Below are 21180 nucleotides of genomic sequence, written 5' to 3'. Positions count from 1 at the left end.
CTCCATCTCTTAAAAAAAAAAAAAAAAAAAAATTCGCCAGGCGTGGTGGCGCATGCCTGTAGTCTCAGCTACTTGGGAGGCTGGAGTGAGAGGATCCCTTTTTTTTTTTTTTTTTTTTTTGAGACGGAGTCTTGTTCTGTCGCCCAGGCTGGAGTGCAGTGGCACGATCTCGGCTCACTGCAAGCTCCGCCTCCCGGGTTCACGCCATTCTCCTGCCTCAGCCTCTCCGAGTAGCTGGGACTACAGGCGCCCGCCACCACACCCGGCTAATTTTTTTTGTATTTTTAGTAGAGACGGGGTTTCACTGTGGTCTCGATCTCCTGACCTCGTGATCCGCCCGCCTCGGCCTCCCAAAGTGCTGGGATTACAAGCGTGAGCCACCGCGCCCGGCCGAGAGGATCCCTTAAGCCCACGAGTTAGAGGTTACGGTGAGCTATGATAGCGCCATGCACTCCAGCCTGGCCGACAGAGGGACAGAGTAGAGACTCTGTCTCAGAAAACAGAAAGAAAAAATAAAATTGAACTTGATCCCCTTTCCTTAGGTTTTGTCCCCCAGGTTACCGTGGGCCGCGCATTATCTCTGCTCTGCTTAACACTACAATCTCCTGTTTCCGAACTGCTCTCTTCAAATGCTCTTTTTCGCTTGGGTTTTTGGCCGGGGAATAGTGGCGGGGGCGAGGCGGGGGGAGTTGGCGGGGGCAGAGGTAACTTCACCAATGATTAAATGCAAATGCGACAGTCCGTGAGACCGAAGCCCATGGTAGAAGCCGGGACCCTCCTTGCCTCTGGGACCAGCTCTCCGAGGGGCGGGGGTGAGGCGGGGCTTGGGGCGGAGGCCCAGCCTGGAACTGCGGGTGGGGCGGGGCCAGGCCCAGGAGGAGTCTCAGCCGGAGCCCACCCGGTTCCTTTCCTGATTGAGCAGGTCGGATCCCAGGGTGGGTTCAGATTTGAAGCGCGAGGTTCGAGGCCAAGCCCCCGTCACAGCCTAAGACTGCGTGCGGGCTTTTCTCCTCTGCAGGGGTGGGGTAGGGCAGGGCCAGGGGCGGAGTTTTGAGCCCAGCCCTTGGGTTCTTGCCTCTGATTGAGCAGGGCGGGTTCTGAGGAGGATCTTGGGGCGGGGCCCGCTCTGCTTTTTGACCGCTGTCTCTTGCACAGCCGCAGCCAAGTCCAGTGGGTTCGGGAACCTGTGGCCCGGCTCTCTGCGCGTCCCCATTCCCCGTGGCCCCGACGCCGGCCATGAAGCGTATCTTCTCTTGCTCCAGCTCACAGGTGGCGGTAGGTGCCAAAATGTGTGGGAGGATGGGGTTGGGGTCCCAGCTCTGTGGTGACAGAAGTCCTTAGTCCCGTCTCAATGCATCATCTCCTTTTCTTTTTATCAGTCTTTCTAGCTCTTCTGGTCTTGCAAGGAAGCCCACCAGCTTTACCTTCCTCAAGACCCTGCCCTGCAGCTTCTGACTTGCCCTGCTCACCTCTACCCTCCCCAAAGCCCTTTCCCCCAGCCCCTTTCTTGTCCCCCTAGCATCTACACCCCCGATTTCTGGTTCGTTTTCTGCAACTCTGTCCCCTTCCCATGGCCCTACCCCTACTTCTGCTCCATCTCCCAGTACCAAACCTCCCCCAAGCATCTTCCCTGGCCCCTGCCTGGCCTCAAGCTCCATTCTACACCACCAAGTCGTGCCCCAGAGCCCCATATTTCCCTGCCCTGTCCCCACAATCTTGCCTTCAACGTAGCTCTATCCTTAATGTTTCCTGTTAGTTCAACAAGCACTCCCAGCCCTGTGCCTTCTGCTAACCCTTTTTCACAATCTCCTCTGTCATTGCTTCCCTCCTGCCCCATGCCACTTTCACTCCCATCTCTCACCAGCACTGCTCTTCCTCAAACATCACTCCAAACCTTTTTCCAGTTGATGGTCCCACAACAGCAACCTTCTGTTCTCCCCTCCAACCTCTGCCCTACTCTGCCCAGTGGTCGCCAGTCCCACTTTTCCTCCTGCCTGCTTGCTGTGAGTTAATATTGCAGTCTGGTCAGCCTCACAGGCACTGCCAGAGGATGCACAGTTGCCTGACTGCTCCCCAAAGGACTGGGTAAGTTGCCTGCAGAGTCCACCCCAGCCAGTTCCCTGCAGTGTCTGATCATCAGACTGGTTTTTGGGCCAGTCAAGGCTCAAGGCCTTCCTGCCTGCTTTTGCCCAGATTATTCATTTCCTGAACCCTTGCCCAGTTGTTTAGGAATGATACTCTCTGTTTCCTTTGGTTGAGTTGGGGGAAAGTGATGATGAGAGAAGAGGATAGAGCAGACTCAGAGTTCCCAGCAGAAGTCACTCTATTCCCCATGTTCTCCCAGAAAAAAAAAAAAACAAAAAACATAAGATTATAGAAGGTGGTAGCTTAGGGAGGGTATTGCTTCTTCTTCTCTAAAGATCTCTTACAGAGAGCTCCCTTATCTGGAAATGGAATTTCTGTAGAGGTTGGGGTTATGGCTAATTTAGAAGCAAATTAGCCAGCTACTTGTAGCAATATTGCTTTGCTAACTTGACTTAGTGGTATCGTTCATAAGGAAATATCAGAAATGTTCAATTAGCTCATTCTGCATGGGCAGGTTACAGAATCCTGGAAGCAAGCTATGAGGCAAGAGTATGAACTCTGTTGAGGCCTGTCCTTGTCCCACTTACATTTGCATCTCCACTTAGTTTCCACACATTGATCAACCAATCAAAAGATATTTACTATTATATGCACCAGAAACTGAGGCTGCCCAGACTCAGTCTTAACTCACAATGACTTTTTAGAAATTCATATGGACTCTTCCTTTGTTACTGAAAGTATTCAATGTTGCCTTTCCCTTACAGGTTTGTGGAGTCTGCCTGCTTCTTAGGAATAGGGAAACTCTTTCATTCTTTCTGATCCCCCAAGGATTGGGCAGTACCTCCTTTCCAAGGAATGAGTGGGCTGGAATGAGTGGGCTGGCTTTTGGAATTTGGAACCATCCCTCTGTCCTCCTTGACTCTAGCTGTACAGAGGTTTGACCATAAAGAATGACCACCCATTCTAAACTTTTAGTATAACAAGATCTTACTATAATGAGATTATGGGAAGTAAGTTGGATGGGTTTAGAATTATCTAGCTGGAAAAAAAACTGTCTCTTCAGACAGATTGGAGTCATAGAAAGCTTACAAATAGGCCAGTTTCAGCTGCAAATTTGTTCCTCATGAAATTTCCCCACACTTCTCATGATAAATTCCTCCACCGTTTTGGGTGGCAAACTACTCTGGACCCATTTGTCAGAGAAGTAGTGTGGCAGTCTTTCTGGCCACTCCAAAAGTCTGGCTTCCCAGTCACACTGGAAGACTGTCTCTACCTATCTCCACTCACACACTTGGGTCCAGGGCCAGAGTCCTGCACAATCAGTCTGAGTAACGACTGAAAAAGCAGTGATCATTTTAAAGCTAATCTAAGTTACCAGTATATAGGAAAATCCACGCACACAAAAAACCCAACTCCTATAATCCCATTTTATTTTAGCCAAGTAGAGGATATCCTTGAGGGTATCTTACATATGAACTTACTCTGCCTAGGTAGACCAGAAGTGGACCAGAAGAGAGCTTTAAATAATTGGCACTGGATCATCTGGGCGCAGTGGCTCACACCTGTAATCCCAGCACTTTGGGAGGCTGAGGCGGGTGGATCACCTGAGGTCAGGAGTTTGGGACCAGCCTGGCCAACATGGAGATACCCTGTCTCCCCTAAAAATACAAAAATTAGCTGGGCGTGGTGGCAGGCACCTGTAATCCCAGCTACTTGGGAGGCTGAGGCAGGAGAATCGCTTGAACCTGGGAAGCGGAGGTTGCAGTGAGCCGAGATGTTGCCATTGCACTCCAGTCTGGGCAACAAGAGCAAGACTCTGTCTCAAAAAAAAAAAAAAAAAAAAAAAAAATTGGTACTGTCTACTGCAATTACAACATTGAGAATTAGGTCCTGGTTCCCCTTTCTGTTTCCACTCACCTGACCTACAGCAGAAGTCATTCCTTCTCTCTCTACTTGCTGGTGTGCTTCCATGTTATAGGATGCTTATAGGTACACAGACAGAGATATAAGGAGAAGGTACAATTACTTCTACAAAAGTCCTCTAATCTCAGCTATGGAAATACAAAGCTTATACTTATTGAGTCTGCTGATTAATTTGGTGATTGCTCCCTCGAGGCTGTGATGGTAATCTAGTGCCTCCTTTCCAAGGTGCTGGGGTAAGCTACAGACTGGATCTTAACATTTGAAAGCATCTCTCTGTCCTTTACTCCAGCTCTGCAGAGGCTTGGCCATGAAAAATTTCCACCCATTCTAAACGCTACTTAGTATAATGAGATTACAGGAAGTAAATTGGGTGGATTTAGAACTATCTAGCTGGAAAGAAAAGTATCCAGGCCAGACGTGGTGGCTCACACCTATAATCCCAGTACTTTGGGAGGCTGAGGTGTGGAGGATCACTTGAGCCCAGGAGTTTTTGAGACCAGCCTGGGCAATGCAGTGAGACCTCATCTCTAAAAAAAAAAAAAAAAAAAAAAAAAAAAAAAAAAAAAAAAAAAAATTACCTGGGTGTGGTGGAGCATGCCTGTAGTCCCAGATACTCAGAAGACTGAGGTGGGAGGATCACCTGAGCCCAGAGGTCAAGGCTGCAGTGAGCCATGATCATGCCACTGCACTTCAGCCTGGGCAACAAAGCAAGACTCTGTCTCAAAAAAAAAAAAAGAAAGAAAGAGAAAAAAGAAATAAAAAGAAGTGGAAAGGGCAGGGCACAGTGGCTCACACCTGTAATCCCAGCACTTTGGGAGGCCGAGGAGGGCGGATCACGAGGTCAGGAGATTGAGACCATCCTGGCTAACATGGTGAAACCCCGTCTCTACTAAAAATGCAAAAAATTATCCGGGCGTGGTGGCGGGCACCTGTAGTCCCAGCTACTCGGGAGGCTGAAGCAGGAGAATGGCGTGAACCCGGGAGGTGGAGGTTGCAGTGAGCCGAGACAGCGCCACTGCACTCCAGCCTGGGCGACAGAGTGAGACTCCGTCTCAAAAAAAAAAAAAAAGAAGTGGAAAGAAAAGTATGTATATTGCTAAGAAGCATCTTTACCGTCTGTACAGCTTGGCTGTTATTCACTGACTAATATCAGCAAGATCCCTTCCACTCTCCTGGCTGGAGAACAGGAACATCTGAGCCCAGGAACATCTAAAATGTGCTCAGGAAGGATGGATTGTGCATCTACTATGTGACAGACACCGAGCTAGATGCCTTATAGGTTGTTATAGTATTAGGAAACTGAGGTTCAGAGATGTTGTTACATGCCTAAATTCACAGAGGCAGACAGTGTTAGAGTCAAGACTTGAGACAGAGAACTGCAGGTTGAGGTCAGCTGATGGCAGCACCCTGTCGTGGGGCATAGTTCTAGCTCTCTGCTTTCCTGGGGGTGACCTGGTCTCCAAAGGGCATTAGAAAATGCGTTCTTACATGTCAGAGTCTGTTAGTATGTGAAGGAGTCATTTTGTTTATTTTGTCCTTTGAGAGTTAATCTGTTTGGAGACTCCATGCGACAGTAGAGTCTGAGACTCCATGCAGACAGTAGCCTGAGGGTGGGTGGCTTTGCCCTGGAGGCAACTTGAGACTGTTTATCTGGAAATAAGTAAACCTGTTTCTATAGCTTGTAGTAGTGTGGTCTGGTGTGAGAGCTAGGATTTGGCATCAGGTAGCCTGGGTTCTTTTTTTGTTTCTTTGTTTGTTTGTTTGAGATGGAGTCTTGCTCTTGTCACCCAGGCTGGAGTGCAATGGCGCAATCTCAGCTCACTGCAACCTCCACTTCCCAGCTTCAAGCAATTTTCCTGCCTCAGCCTCCTGAGTAGCTGGGATTACAGGTGCTGGCCACCACCCCCAGCTAAGTTTTTGTATATTTAGTAGAGACGGGGTTTCACCATGTTGGCCAAGCTGGTCTTGAACTCCTGACCTCAGGTGATCCACCCGCCTCGGCCTCCCAAAGTGCTGGGATTGCAGGCGTGAACCACCGCACCCAGCCATGGCCCGGATTCTAATTCCAATTTTGCCACTCTTTTTCGTGATCTTGAATGGTTATCTAATCTCGGTATACTTCCGTTTCTTCTGTCAAAGAGTTGGAATAATAGCCCTAGCTACTTTCCAGGGATGTTGAGAGACTAATTGAAATAGCACGTGAAAGGACTGTGGGAAGTTACGACTTCTGTACAGAAGTATTACCTCAGAATCCATCTACCTTAGATAATTTTAGGGTTTGGATATTTAAAGCTTTCCTGTGGTTGATTAATAATTTGCCCTGGCTACATAAACAGTGTTTGAAAATGAGTTACTGGGCTTCCACAGACCCTATTTTTCTTCACCCCCTTCTATAGCCTCTTGTTGAGATTATACCTTATAAAATGCTATGTGCCACCACCAACCCCCCACTACTTCCTGTTTCGTTACAAGGATGCCATACATTTGTATGGCTCTTTACAGTTTATAAAGAGATTTTGTATATATTAGCTTGTTTAATAGTCACAGCATGATGAGGTAGTTGTTATTAGCCATATTTTATAGAAGAGGAAACAGGTTAAAGGTGTTTAATGGCTTACTTTAGGTCGCATAGCCGAGAATGTAGCTGAACTAGGTCCCAAACTCAGGCCAGCCAGCGAAATATTTGTCTGGCACTCTTTACATCAGACCACAGATCTTTGCATCTATCTCTTCCTTTTCATTCCCTTCTCTGGACAAAACCTGGCTTTTCTGTACTTTCAGCCCTGGGTGTTTTTACATAGCTGTCTCTTTTACGCCCTGTAACACTTCAATTATTGTAATTACCCTACCACCCGCAAAACCCAAGCTGGAATGATAGAACAATGCATGCCCAGGTGTGGCTGTTGTCTAGACAGCTGCTCCCTGCCAGGGAAACTGGGAGGGAGGAGAAGGGGAGCTGCCTTTTGCTGCTTCCTCAAACATAACTAGAAACCTCTTTGCCTTTTGGTTGTTGTTGCCATGGAAAGGAGAGAGACGCTTGCCAAAGGGCCTAGATATGATATGGGAAAACAGAAACTCTAGTTTCCTCTTTTAATTGTGGGGCCCAAAGCCAGTGAAAAGAGATGGAATGGTTAGGTATTGGAACTCCTAGCTGTAACTTGAAGCTCGGTGCCTTGATGTACTTCTCAAACAACTGACGACAAAAAGCAGAGCAGCAGGGTTTCAGGGGGTGGAGGTGGTGGTAAGAGGCAACATGAGTCCTCAGGAGTGGTCACGTTGGTTCCATTTGCTCCAGCAAGACCTAGAGAGCAAAAGGGAAAGGATTGCTCTGAGGTTGGGCACTGAACAACAACTCTAATCATGATGACAAAAGGACATTTGAAATACTGTGCATTCAGCACTCAAATGATTTTTAATTCAGTGGTCCAGGGTCCTTCTGGCTCAGGCCTGGAAATAACCAGCAATAGTTCTCGGTGGCATATTAGCTGGTTAAGATTTAGCTAGGCCCACCTAAGAAGGACTAAATGATCTAGGATGTGTGACTTGTGGAAGAGAAAAAGGACCTAAGGGATGTTCCTTTTCTCTCATTTGGCATCCTAACCATTTGCCTCTTTTCTTTCTCCACACTACCCCCATGCCGTATATTCACACAACTTGTGGCTCTGGACCAGGTGGAGAGATGGAACCGCCGTGATCAGAAGCTGCTGGAGGCAGTGCACAGGGGGGATGTGGGACGCGTGGCTGCCCTGGCCTCCAGAAAATCTGCCCGACCCACCAAGCTAGACTCGAACGGCCAGTCCCCGTAAGTCAGTCCTCCTGCCCCTGCCCCTTACATGTGGTTCCCTTTTGAAGCCCCCAAATCCAATATAACGTAGGACCAGGGAATGCCTACAACTTCAGAGCTCTTTTCATTGTCTTAATTAGCAAGCATATCAATAGTTTTTTTGCTACATATAAGTTCTACACAAAGTGGGGAAAGAAAATATTGTTCCTGAGCTCCATCCATCGCACAACCCAGATTGACACCACTGACTTGTAAAGAACATAAAGCCCATTAAACAAACAGAAAATGAATATATACACTAAGTAGAGTGTTTCTTCATTGCACAAGTAGGAGGGTGTGTATGCTTGGGAAATTTGAAATGAAGTGGTAGCATGGGAGTCACATGGCTAGAGGGAGTAGTGATTAATCAAGGGAAATGTTATCCCTTGTCTCTACCCAAAGCCTTCGAATGTCCAGCCTTCACTCTGCTCTGGCTGACTCTTTCTGTGACACTTCCACTTCCGCTAAGGGTTCTGTGCTCAGAGAGGCAGGTATTATGTGTTCCCTAGACACCCCTGCAATAGTCTGAGATTCCTTGAGACCTGTAGCTCTTATTTCTTCCTTGCTTTTAGCATCCTTTATGATTGGAGGCCATATAGACTTCTCTTTCTCAGAAATTCAAGCTAGGGGAGCTTCTTTTTCTGCTTTTAGGATTGGCTTTGGGGTAGGGAGCATACCAAGAAGGGCTTATCAAGATTCTCCCATTCCTCATCCCTGGTCCCTTTATCCTTCTGCCTCTCGGCCTTGATTCTGGCAGGTTTCATCTGGCAGCCTCCAAAGGCCTGACAGAATGTTTGACTATCCTGCTTGCAAATGGGGCTGACATCAACAGCAAGAATGAGGACGGTGAGTGAGCCAGAGCACTGGGCCACGCTGCTTGCTTGCCCCTGGTACAGCAGCAGTCGGGGGCGGTGCTGGGCCCTGCTGGATGTTCCTACTGTGGCCCCTTGCTTCTCTCCTCAGTAAGTTCTGGCCAGCATCCTTCCAGGAGTTCCCCTCCCTGTAAGCTGGGCACACCTCACCCCCACTCCCACCTTCATCACAGGTACCAGGCACTTGGGGAACAGGAATTTCTGGCCCCGTGTGGCTGAAAGCTTCTCTCCCTAATCTCCTGATTATCTGTGCGTCTCTTGCCTTCCCTCCCTGTGAGTCATCAGCATGCATGGGGCCACCTACCCTCCTTCTCCCCTTCTTTCTGTTCCAGGAAGCACTGCCCTACACTTGGCCACCATCTCCTGCCAGCCACAGTGTGTTAAGGTTCTGCTTCAGGTAAGAGCAGTCCCTTGATACTACTCTTGTGAAGGGAAGAAGTGGTCTCAGAGTTTTCTAACTTCATTTCAGACTTACAAGGAATAGTTGGCCAAATGTACTCACCTCTTCCCCAATAGAAGGGATGATAATCATTTGTTTGCAAACATTTATTTAACACCTACTATGTGCAGGCACCATGTTTGATACTGCCTTTGAGGGCAGGTTATAAAGCAGAGTTGCCAGGCACTATCAATTTTGTCATTAGCAGAGCCACTGCAGAGACTTCCTGCTGTGATGAGGGGCAAGAGGAAGGAGGTCAGAGATGTTCAAATTAAATCAAAGCCCTACTGTCTGTTTCTGAAGAGTTTATAGTCTAGTAGTATAAAGAGAAATATACATGTAAAATGACATGTGGATAATTTATAAATGAGTCTCCAAAAGTGCAAAAGGCAGTTACTGGCCAGGTGCGTGGCTCATGCCTGTAATCCCAGACTTTGGGAGGCCGAGGCGGGCAGATCACAAGATCAGGAGATTGAGACCATCGTGGCTAACACGGTGAAACCCCATCTCTAATAAAAATACAAAAGATTAGCTGGGTGTGGTGGCACGTGCCTGTAGTCCTAGTTACTCGGGAGGCTAAGGCAGGAGAATCGCTTGAACCTGGGAGGCAGAGGTTGCAGTGATCCAAGATCGCACCACTGCACTCCAGCCTGGGCAACAGAGAGAGACTCTGTCTCAAAAAAAAAAAAAAAAAAAAAAAAAAAAAAAAAAAAAAAAAAAATCAGTTATCTTAACTGGCCATCAGGCAAATGGATGTTCTACTTTCATTCTTCCTAATCCTTTCCAAATTTCACAATTATGTTTCTAAAGTACCAGCCATGGGGACATTGGGTGTCATTTTCCCTAACACATTTATTACCATCTGATTTTTCTTAGCCCCTTGGTTTAGAAACCAGGGCTGATATTCAAGGCTGCCTATCATCAGCAATGAATGAAGTGGGCTTGCCTAGTAGATAGCCTTCTCCAAAGTGGACCTCCTGCCCCTCCTCATATTACCATGGAAATTGGTGACCCAATGGGGGTATGGGATGAGGATGTTAACGCCAAGCTCCATGCTGCTTCCCTTTGTGGCCATTTGCAGCATGGTGCTAATGAAGATGCTGTGGATGCAGAAAACCGTAGTCCATTGCACTGGGCAGGTGTGTGCAGGGGACTCATGGGAACAGGGCTGCAGAGACTACAGGGTGGGAAAGGGGAGGTGTAAGGAGGGAAGGGCAGCCAGGGCCAACCAATGAAATGGTCAGAAGGGATGTTGGGTCACAGTCTGAGTAGGCTTTCTTCATGCTTCCCCTCAACCCAATCAACTCCTCCCCAGCCTCCTCTGGCTGTGCCTCAAGTGTGCTCCTGCTGTGTGACCACGAAGCCTTCCTGGACGTGTTGGATAATGTGAGTGTCAGATGGGCAAGTGGGCGGTGTCCTACACAGAAGGGCTGCTGCTCTCTCTGAGCTTGATTGGCCAACTTCCATGACCTAGGGTTGTGTTAGCACCACCCTTCTCTTCCTTCTCCTCCTGCTTCTCCTCTTCTTCCTCACAGAGAGGTTAAGCCTTATCTTCTGGAGAGCTTCTAACCCTCCAAAAGGGAGTGTTCAGACTCAAGATCTGGGCTTTTATTTTTTTTGGACAAGTGTGAGGGGAGGGGAGCCGGTAGGATTGTGTCAAGCCTCTGCAGTCCCTGGCTCCTCATGAACTCCTTCCTACAATCTGTGCAGGATGGACGTACACCTCTGATGATCGCATCGCTGGGTGGGCACGCAGCTATCTGCTCACAACTGCTGCAGCGAGGCGCCCGAGTTAATGTTACAGACAAGAATGACAAGTGAGTCCCCCTCGTCTACCCACCCCAATTCCCATGCCTGACCAATTTAGAAAGAAGCCAGTGGGCAACGTGTGTGTGTGTGTGTGTGTGTGTGTGTGTGTGTGTGTGTGTTGGGGAAGAAGTCAGATTGGTCTTTGTGTTCTTGGGAACCTCATTCCTTCCCAGTGGAGATTCTGAAGAGCTCTGCCTGCTGCCACCACCATCTTCATAGATAGATGACCCCAGAAGTAGAGTTGATACTTTTGGACCCATTGGCTGAATTTACTGGTTTTCAAATTATCTTTTAAGCAAGAGGATCTTTTTTCCAATAAAAAATATATGTAGAATCCCTGTAATCTCAGCACTTTGGGAGGCTGAGGCAGGTGGATCACGAGGTCAAGAGATCGAGACCATCCTAGCTAACGTGGTGAAACCCTGTCTCTACTAAACATACAAAAAATTGGTCGGACATGGTAGTGGGTGCCTGTAGTCCCAGCTACTTGGGAGGCCGAGGCAGGAGAATGGCATGAACCTGGGAGGTGGAGGTTGCAGTCAGCCAAGATTGCACCACTGCACTCCAGCCTGGGCGACAGAGGAGCGAGACTCCATCTCAAAAAAAAAAAAAAAAAGTGTGTAGAATCTTGATATACAGAGCAGATAAAAATGGAGCTCATCCAGTTGGCCCCCTGATTTCTGTTCCTGCAGCTCTAAGGAATGGCATTTGAAAAGTCTAGTCCAGGCCCAGTGCAGTGGCTCACACCTGTAATCTCAGCACTTTGGGAGGCTGAGGCGGGCGGATCACCTGAGGTCAGGAGTTCAAGACCAGCCTGACCAACATGGAGAAACTCTGTCTCTACTAAAAACACAAAATTAGCCGGGTGTGGTGGTGCATGGCTGTAATCCCAGCTACTCAGGAGGTTGAGGCACGAGAATCGCTTGAACCTGGGAGGCAGAGGTTGCAGTAAGCCGAGATCATGCCATTGCACTCCAGCCTGGGCAACAAGAGTGAAACTCCGTCTCAAAAAAAAAAGAGAAGTCTAGTCTGGTCTAATGTTGGTCTGTTGTTCTCCTGACCCCACTGAGTGAGAGCTTACCCTGTGAGTGGAATGTCTGGAACCAGGACTTCTGGGTTCCACGGGGAACATCTACGCTCAGATTTGTCTCAACCCACAGATCGGCTTTGATCCTGGCCTGTGAGAAAGGCAGTGCTGAGGTGGCTGAACTGCTCCTGAGCCACGGAGCAGACGCAGGGGCTGTGGACAGCACAGGGCATGATGCTCTGCACTATGCTCTGCACACACAAGACAAGTCACTGTGGAGGCTGCTACAGCAGGCCCTGAACCGGCGGCGGCGGGGCGGTAAAGGCCTTTTTGTAACTTCCATGTTCTCCTTGATAGTCTAGAATCAGAGAAGTTTCTTAGAGTCCCATTTGTTTCCATGGAAGTAATCTATCTGACAAATAATCATCACCTGAATTGAGAGTTTATGTATTTATTGCTGCTACTGTGAAAAGACCCCAAATCCCCATCCTGAAAGTATGATCACAAAGTTCTTTAATGCAGCCTGGTCTCTCACTGAGGACAACTCTGGCTAGTGTTGTTTCTGGCGTTTATGAGTTGTGATTGTACACCTATTTGTGTGATTTGTTGGTCACTCTCTCTTTCCTCTACCAGATTGTAACCCCCTTAGATGACAGGCCATTTCTGTTTTGCTCACCATTGAAGTTCCAGTGCTTATTAAAGTGCCGGACACAGTGACCAATAAATAAATAAGCAAACAAAATGAATGAAGTGGCCCATTTCTGGGACAGGAAACCAAAGTTGCTGGATAGTTAGGGATCCACTAAACAAGACTGGCTTCTGGCACCAGGAGGATGTGCGGTGAGATTGATCACAGAGAGGCCACTCCTCTCAGAAAAAGTCTGAAGATAAGAATGTGGGCTAGAAGCACATGGAACCTGTCTTCTCTCTCATTTTCCTCATATCTTTTCTTATAGGTCAGAGGCTAGTCCAGCACCCAGATCTTGCATCCCAGGTAAGACCCTAAGTGCCTCCCCCTTTTGCTTTTGACACACCCCAGGCTATCCCACTGTGACTATTCCCAGTGGTCCTTGGGGTGTCAAGACATTTAAGAGAAGAAAGGCACCGCTAGGGCTCAGTTCATTGCCTAGTGGCCACATTTTACTATTCCGTTTCCAACATAGGCCTCTCCCTCTGAGCCCCAGGCAGGCTCCCCACCTAGAGCAGAGCCTGAAGAGGAGCAAGAGGAGAAGGAGGATGAAGACCCGTGCTCGGAGGAGTGGAGGCCGAAGTATGAAGAGGAGCAGAGGAAAGTTGTTCAGCTGGAGCAAGAGCTGGTGCAAAAGACAGAAGAGTGTAAGACTCAAGCTGCAGCCTATCTGGGCCTTGAGAACCAGATTCGAGAGCAGGTGCAGGAGCTAGGGCTCCTCCTATCCTGGGAGCCCAGAGCTTCAGGAAGGCAAGGCTCTAGTCTCCGGCCTGGAGGGGATGGCACGGAGCAGGGTTGTCCTATGGACCTGCTGGCTGAGCGTATACAAGAGCTAAAGAAGCAGCAGCAGGCAGCAGCCACAGTAAATCTAGTATTAGCTCCCAAGAAGGCTGAGGACTCAGCCCCAGGAAAGATCCAGTATGAAGTCCATGGAAGGTCCCAACCAGAAGAACAGGGGCCGCCCCAGAGCCCAGCGTCTGAGACCATCAGGAAAGCCACAGGACAGCAACTGACTACCAATGGGGCACAGACCTTTGGCCCTGATCATGCTGACCAGCTGCCTGCTGGCCAGAAGGAGAGTTCCCAGGTTCTAGGAGTTGAACCAGGAGGCACAGTGGCTGAACCAGTGGGCCCAGCAGCCATGAACCAGCTTCTGCTACAACTAAGGGAGGAGCTTGCTGCAGTGTGGCGAGAAAAGGATGCTGCCCGGGGGGCTTTGTCAAGACCGGTCATGGAGGGAGCCCTGGGGACTCCCCGTGCTGAGGCAGCAGCAGCTGCGTGGGAGAAGATGGAAGCCCGACTGGAGCGGGTGCTGGCAAGGCTGGAACGGGCAAAGGCAGGACTACAAGTGAAACCTGAGGTTCCTTCCCAGGAGTCCAGAGAGGGAGCCCAAAAGGCAGCCCCAGGGAGCATCAAGGAGGATGAAGAGAAGGAGAAAAGGGTTCCTGGGGCTGGCGGGGAGCCTCTAGGGGCCCCTGGAGGGGAAAAGGCCCTAGGAGGCCTGGCAAAGGTACAGCTGGAGAAGGAGATGTCAGTACTGAGACTGAGCAACAGTAACTTGCTGGAGGAGTTAGGGGAGTTGGGGCGGGAGCGGCAGAAGTTGCAGAGGGAGCTACAGTCCCTGAGCCAGCGGTTGCAGCGGGAGTTTGTGCCCAAGCCAGAGGCGCAGGTCCAGCTACAGCAGTTGCGACAGAGTGTGGGGCTGCTGACAAATGAACTGACCATGGAGAAGGAGGCCACAGAGAAGCTGCGGAAGCTCCTGGCCTCCCAGAGCAGCGGTCTCCGAGGGCTGTGGGACTGCCTGCCCCCAGACCTAGTGGGCAAGAGGAGTGCACAAAGCAAAGCAGCGGAGTCCCTGGAGGAGCTGCGGGCCTGCATCACCACCCTGGTGGATCGGCACCGGGAGGCCCAGCAGGTGCTGGCTCGGCTGCAAGAAGAAAACCAGCAGTTGCGGGGGTCCTTGTCCCAGTGTGGGGAGCCAGGCACCTCCTTAAAGGTCCCAGCATCCCCCCAAGTGGCCGCTCTGGAGCAAGACCTGGGGAAGCTGGAGGAAGAGCTGCGGGCAGTTCAAGCCACGATGAGCGGGAAGAGCCAGGAGATCGGAAAGCTGAAGCAGTTGCTCTACCAAGCCACAGAGGAAGTGGCTGAGCTAAGGGCCCGGGAGGCAGCTAGCCTACGGCAACACGAGAAAACTCGAGGTTCGCTGGTGGCCCAGGCTCAGGCTTGGGGCCAGGAGCTAAAGGCTCTGCTGGAAAAGTATAATACGGCCTGCCGGGAAATGGGTCGGCTGCGGGAGGCGGTGGCCGAGGAGCGCCGCCGGAGCGGGGACCTGGCCGCTCAGGCAGCCGAGCAAGAGCGCCAGGCCAGCGAGATGCGGGGGCGCTCCGAGCAGTTTGAGAAAACGGCAGAGCTGCTGAAAGAGAAGATGGAGCATCTCATTGGGGCTTGCAGAGACAAGGAGGCCAAGGTGAGCAGCTGAGGTAGCCCTGGGGTGCACTGGGGAAAGTCTCTGTGTATTTGGGAGTCTGCTAACCTGAATCCAGCAACCTTTATTGCAGCAGTGGGTCAGATTAATACCCCAAACAGAGCACCAGTCCTTTGCAGGGACCACACTACTATGTTCTCGTGGGTCTGAGGGAGTTGGTGAGATTGGAGGTGAGGTAAGGTATAAGTGGAAGAGAGAAGGGGGCTTAGGTACTAAAATTTGGCACCCAGATTCAGAAGCAGTGTGCTCAGGGCTGCCACCAGTGCAGCACCATCGTTTATTAGCATTTGGACTTGAATTGCATATTAGCCTGGGAAGAGGCCTAATAGCATGATGGGTTGCTGTGGTTTTACTGAAGTTCTGAGGAGGTGACTCAGGAACTAATGAGTTAAGAAAAGTAGACCCAACGATAGCTGCTCTTCTCGCCTCCACTTCAGAGTGGGTTCTACAAAACGATGTCCATTGGCAAAGAGGGCACCAATGCAAAGAAAAAATCTTGAGGCTGGGCGCGGTGGCTCACGCCTGTAATCCCAGCACTTTGGGATGCCGAGGCGGGCGGATCACCTGAGGTCAGGAGTTCGAGACCAGCCTGACCAACATGGTGAAACCCCGTTTCTACTAAAAATACAAAAATTAGCTGGGCATGGTGCGGGCACCTGTAATCCCAGCTACTCAGGAGGCTGAGGCAGGAGAATCGCTTGAACCAGAGAGGCAGAAGTAGCAGTGAGCCGAGATTGCACCATTGCACTCCAGCCTGGGCGATAGAGCAAGACTCTGTCTCAAAAAAAAAAAAAAAAAAAAAAAAGAAAGAAAGAAAAAAAGCTTGAAAACCGCTATTAGATACCAGAGTTTCCTACTTAATGCTTGCTCTAAATGTGTCTACATGTTTCTATGAGACATGTTTTATGAACTCTAAATATCAATTTACACATGGATTTAGTAGTTCCAGACTTAACCGTGAAATGAATGATTTCACACTTATTATTAAAACTTGGATACATGGTCAAATTTAGAATGATTAAAAAATATAAAAAGGTCGGGCACGGTGGCTCACTTATGTAATCCCAGCACTTTGGGAGGCCGAGGTGGGTGGATCACCTGAGGTCAGGAGTTTGAGACCAGCCCGGCCAACATGGCAAAACCCCATCTCTACTAAAAATACAAAAATTAGCTGGGTGTGGTGGCATGTGCCTGTAATACCAGCTCCCAGGAGGCTGAGGCAGGAGAATCACTGGAACCTGGGAGGTGGAGGTTGCAGTGAGCCGAGATCGCACCACTGCACTCCAGTCTGGGCAACAGAGCGAGACTCCTCCTCCTCCTCCTCAAAAAAAAATTATATATATATATATATATATATATATATATATATATATATATATAAAAGAATGTATGTTTTCCATAGTGTGGAGTACATAAAAATAGAAGGAATGTTATCCAGAATAGGAATCAGTGTGGGTTGAGGTTAATTAAAGAAAGTATTTTTATGTTGCATTGAAGGAGAAGATGAAAGTAGACAATTGGGTAAAAGCAAATGTAGTGTCATGGTTAAGAATGTGTTCTCTGGACCGAGGTTGTCTGATCTTGGGCAAGTTATTTAACATCTCTAGTCCTCAGTTTTCTTATCTATAAAATGAGGATAATAAAATGGTTGTGAAGATTACATTAAATAAGAAATTATATTTATTTAAAAGATTTGGGGCCGGGTGCAGTGGCTCACGCCTGTAATCCCAGCACTTTGGGAGGCTGAGGCAGGTGGATCACAAGGTCAGGAGATCGAGACCATTCGGGCTAACACGGTGAAACCCCGTCTCCACTAAAAATACAAAAAAAATTCTCTGGGCGTGGTGGTGGGTGCCTGTAGTCCCAGCTACTCCGGAGGCCGAGGCAGGAGAATGGTGTGAGCCCGGGACGCGGAGCTTGCAGTGAGCTGAGATCGCGCCACTGCACTCCAGCCTAGGCGACAGAGCCAGACTCTGTCTTGAAAAAAAAAAAAAAAAATTTGGAACTCTTGGCCCATGGTAAGTACTCAGTAAAAGGTAGCTATCATTATTCCTACTACCACTATTCCTATTACTGCTAGTTACCATTAACTGCATTTGTGCCTCTGCCTCAATAAGCCACAAGGACTCATCTCCATTTCCCTTAGTGGTCAGTAGCCAGGAGTAGGTTAGGATCCGGTACCAAGTTAAGAGCATGGGCCAAGGAGTCAAAGAGATTGTGGTTCAAATCCTGATTCCATCACTTATTAGCTGTGTGATTTTGACAAATTACTTAATTCAGTCTCTTTATCTACAAAATGTAGATAATAATACTTCCCTCAGGTGGAGCACGGTGGCTCATGCTTGTAATCCCAGCACTTTGGGAGGCCAAGGTTGATGGATCGCCTGAGCCCAGGAGTTTGAGACCAGCCTGGACAACATGGCAAAACCCCAACTCTACAAAAAAATACAAAAATTAGCTGAGTGTGGTGGCATGTGCCTGTTCCTGTGCTACTCAGGAGGCTGAGGTTGGCTTGAGCCCAGGATTTAGAGGTTGCAGTGAGCTGAGATCACATCACTGCACTCCAGCCTGGGTGACAGAGTGAGACCCTGCCTCCAAACACAAAACAGGCTGGGCGCAGTGGCTCATGCCTGTAATGCTAGCACTTTAAGAGGCTGAGGTGGGCGGATCACCTGAGGTCAGGAGTTCGAGACCAGCCTGGCCAACATAGTGAAACCCTGCCTCTACTAAAAATACAAAAATTATCTGAGTGTGGTGGCGCATGCCTATACTCCCATCTACTTGGGAGGCTGAAGCAGGAGAATCACTTGAACCTGGAGGCAGAGGCTGCAGTGAGCAGAGATGGTGTCACTGCACTCTAGCCTGGGCAACAGAGCAAGACTCAGTCTAAAAAACAAAAAAACAAACTTCCTTCAGAGAAGTATTGTTCCTCCCAGAAGAAAAGCTGTTTTTTACATTTTAAAAATCCTTTTAAGTTTTCAATGTTTTATCATATTTGATAACAGCTTTTTTTATTGGTTACAAAACCTAAGCCCATATACAAAATTAGGAACACATTTAGATGTCTCTTTTGAAAGAACATTTTAGTCTTTTTAAACTGTTTTTTTTTTTTTTTTCTTTTTTTTTGAGGTGGAGTCTTGCTCTGTCGCCCAGGCTGGAGTGCAGTGGCGCAATCTTGGCTCACTGCAAGCTCTGCCTCCCGGGTTCAGGCCGTTCTCCTGCCTCAGCCTCCCGAGTAGCTGGGACTACAGGCGCCCGCCACCACGCCCGGCTCATTTTTTTGTACTTTTAGTAGAAACGGGGTTTCACCGTGTTAGCCAGGATGGTCTCGATCTCCTGACCTCATGATCCGCCTGCCTCGGCCTCCCAAAGTGCTAGGATTAGAGGCGTGAGCCACCGCGCCTGGCCTAAACTGTTTAAAAAAAAATAAAAACAATGCAATTTTTAAACACTGTTTTGAAAACTTAAAAGTGCAGCAATTTAGTTAGTTTCCTTTATCTATGAAATGGTGCAATTCCAATTCAAAACTGATAAGGTCACAAATTGAGTCAAGGAAATGCATACAAATGTCTGCACTACTTGATGCCAATGTTCACTTAAATGTTAGTTTGCACTTTAAAACATGAGAGGAAATAGGAATCATCACAGTAGAGGCCCAGTGTTAATCATAATGTGTGCAAATTTTAAAAGGTAACTGTCAGTTAAGTAAAGAAAGTCCAGAAGAAACTAAACTGGAAAGGGTATAGTTCACAATATCAAGAAGATTTGGACTTTTAAGGGTTTCACCAAAGTTTGTGACCTTAATTAGCTTTTACGTTGTTATTCCTACTTTTAGTGAACACCATGCAGAAGAAAAGCTGTTCTGAGTGTTAAATGAGACAATTTGTGTAAAATTGGCACATATTCAATACTCAGTAAAAGGAAGCTGACCTTGACCCCGGGTGGTGTTTGTGGGAGAAATGACTTGAGCCTCATTGGTTGCCTCTTTCCTCTTGGCCTCAGATCAAGGAGTTGCTGAAGAAGTTGGAGCAGCTTTCAGAAGAGGTTCTAGCAATTCGGGGAGAAAATGCTCGCCTTGCCCTGCAGCTGCAGGTATGTTTTGGCTGTCAGGGATGGTGCTGGAGAAGAAGGTCGGCAGTGGAAGTGATGTATATGTGGGAGATATTCTAGGAATTACAGAGGCCTGGCTAGGCAGTGGTCCAGGATGGGCCAGTGATGGGCCAGCGAGCCCACCTGGTACTGCTAACCACTTCATTGTGTTGCTCCTCATGCTTGGGTGACTGAGGGTGGACATGTGACTTCTCATTGATGTTAATTCCCAGGATTCCCAGAAGAACCATGAAGAGATCATCTCCACCTACAGGAATCATCTACTGAATGCTGCTCGGGTGAGCATAGTGGAGTTTTGAGGGAGATATAGACATAAAGCTGAGTATAGGGTATTGCATTTAGGGTCCCTCTCTCTTCTCCAGGGTCCTTGTACATACTTGCCATTTCTCAGAAAGCTGGATCCAGTGCTAGGTCTCTGATCTCATTTGGTAGATCAAGAGAGGTTGTGCATGAATGTGAGAAGGAGAGGTGTTTCCCCCTCCGTTTCAATTCCTTGGCTTATAGTAAGGACTTTTCCTGTCCCCGATACCCTTTCTCAGTCTCCTCCTGGAGCCACTTAGTCCTAAACAAGGAAGAAGAGGTGGGTGTCTTGCTCTCTTGTTAGGAATAATAACTACAAAGAATGGAACACCTACTGTGTACCTGGTGCTTTACTTCATGGTTGCAATCCTCAGAGCAATCCTGAAAAGTAGACATCATTATCTTCCTTGTGAAGATAGGGAAAAAGCCATGGGGAAGTTAAATACTGTAAGTGAATGTATATAGTAAATAAATAGCCTTCCACTGTACCACAGAACCTCTCCCTCACCTCTCTCTCTCCATTTTCTGTTCTTCATCTCCTTTTCTTCCTTTCCTGCCATCTACAGGGCTACATGGAACATGAAGTGTACAATATCCTGCTGCGAATCCTTAGCATGGAAGAGGAGTGAGGCAGCCTCACTGTGTGCCCTCAGGGATACAAGATTCTCTGTTGTGAGTTGTGGGTTAAGGGTGATGAGGGAAGAAGCTTGGGAGAAAGGGCTTGGGAAAGGTGTATGGACTAAAATTAGTCCCTTTCGCCCCTGTGGTGGCTGACACTGGGGAGCCTTTTGGGGCATAGAGCATTTGAGGTGACTGAGAAGACAGAACATGGAGAATCACTGGGTGGAGTCAGGAATCAGTGAGCAGGTGGACTAAGGGGGCTGACTTATGAGATGGAGACTGAAAAGAGGGGTTGGGTCTGGGGTAGGGAGATGCCAGTGAAAGATGAGTGATGGTAGGATAGTGGTACCCAGTTGTTCCTTAGGGCAGGACTCTACAAAATCCAGAATCTCTTCACTTTGATACCATTCATTCAAAGAGCAGTCATCCCCCAAACCTCCCCCCACCCCAGTGAGTGCAGATAGTCCCCTTCTCCATTCCAGATAGACGAGGGTCCCTTTTAGCATGTTGATATGAGTGGGAGGAGACTGAGGATATGGAATTGGGTGCATTTCATCTTTGAATTTCTTCTTTCAGGGAATAAGAAACCCTGGTTGACAGAGGCTTCATCAGGCTGTGGTGGGTGGGGGTGTTGGCCACTAGGGAATGGTATGGGCAGGGCTTCACCTGACATTATGGACCTCAGACCTGAGAACCTGGACCCTGGAATCAGCATGGATGAGACCAGAGGAGGTGTGGATGGAAACAAGCTCTATGGAAAATAAAGCATGAGGCAGGACGGGGCTGAGTGTATTTTTTTTTTTTCTATAGGGGAGTGGGGAAAGGAATATCTTTCATCCCTTTATTCTTTTCTTTTTTTCCTGGAAAAAATATTAACAGTATATCTTTATTCTTAGAAACATTTTTTTACTAGTAGATTTTTTTTTGAGGCAGAGTCTTGCTCTGTTGCCCAGGCTGAAGTGTAGTGGCACGATCTCGGCTCACTGCAACCTCTGCCT

General features: G+C 48.4%; 1 protein-coding gene across 6 annotated transcripts; it reads left to right on the top strand.

Annotated features, from left to right (window-relative positions):
- Positions 1 to 1128: 1128 nt before the first annotated feature.
- On the top strand, positions 1129 to 20964 carry ANKRD35 (ankyrin repeat domain 35). Of its 6 annotated transcripts, XM_063625896.1 has the most exons (14): positions 1129 to 1275; positions 7680 to 7810; positions 8589 to 8677; positions 9036 to 9100; positions 10224 to 10281; positions 10458 to 10528; positions 10853 to 10959; positions 12112 to 12296; positions 12935 to 12972; positions 13142 to 15133; positions 19154 to 19243; positions 19474 to 19539; positions 20128 to 20233; positions 20759 to 20964. In XM_063625896.1, exons 1-13 carry the CDS (start codon positions 1237 to 1239, stop codon positions 20188 to 20190), a joined length of 2994 nt encoding a protein of 997 aa, XP_063481966.1. In that variant the 5' UTR covers positions 1129 to 1236; the 3' UTR covers positions 20191 to 20233; positions 20759 to 20964. The 6 variants fall into 6 exon arrangements, with proteins under 6 accessions (XP_063481966.1, XP_063481969.1, XP_063481968.1 ...); XM_063625899.1 differs by lacking the exons at positions 7680 to 7810; positions 8589 to 8677 and having other exon boundaries at positions 1129 to 1269; positions 9080 to 9100; XM_063625898.1 differs by lacking the exons at positions 10224 to 10281; positions 10458 to 10528 and having other exon boundaries at positions 1161 to 1275; positions 13157 to 15133.
- Positions 20965 to 21180: the final 216 nt, after the last annotated feature.

This window comes from Symphalangus syndactylus, chromosome 12 (assembly GCF_028878055.3).
Source record: "Symphalangus syndactylus isolate Jambi chromosome 12, NHGRI_mSymSyn1-v2.1_pri, whole genome shotgun sequence".
NCBI classification, from domain to species: domain Eukaryota; kingdom Metazoa; phylum Chordata; class Mammalia; order Primates; family Hylobatidae; genus Symphalangus; species Symphalangus syndactylus.
Note: the sequence above shows the minus strand (reverse complement) of the source record. Positions and strands in the feature narration are given on the sequence as shown.

Excerpts from the sequence above, each read along its gene's own strand:
- ANKRD35 (XM_063625896.1), top strand. The coding sequence starts at position 1,237 with ATGAAGCGTATCTTCTCTTGCTCCAGCTCACAGGTGGCG. Across the intron at positions 10,960-12,111 it reads GTTACAGACAAGAATGACAA|ATCGGCTTTGATCCTGGCCT; the intron begins GTGAGTCCCCCT and ends CTCAACCCACAG. Across the intron at positions 19,540-20,127 it reads ATCTACTGAATGCTGCTCGG|GGCTACATGGAACATGAAGT; the intron begins GTGAGCATAGTG and ends TGCCATCTACAG.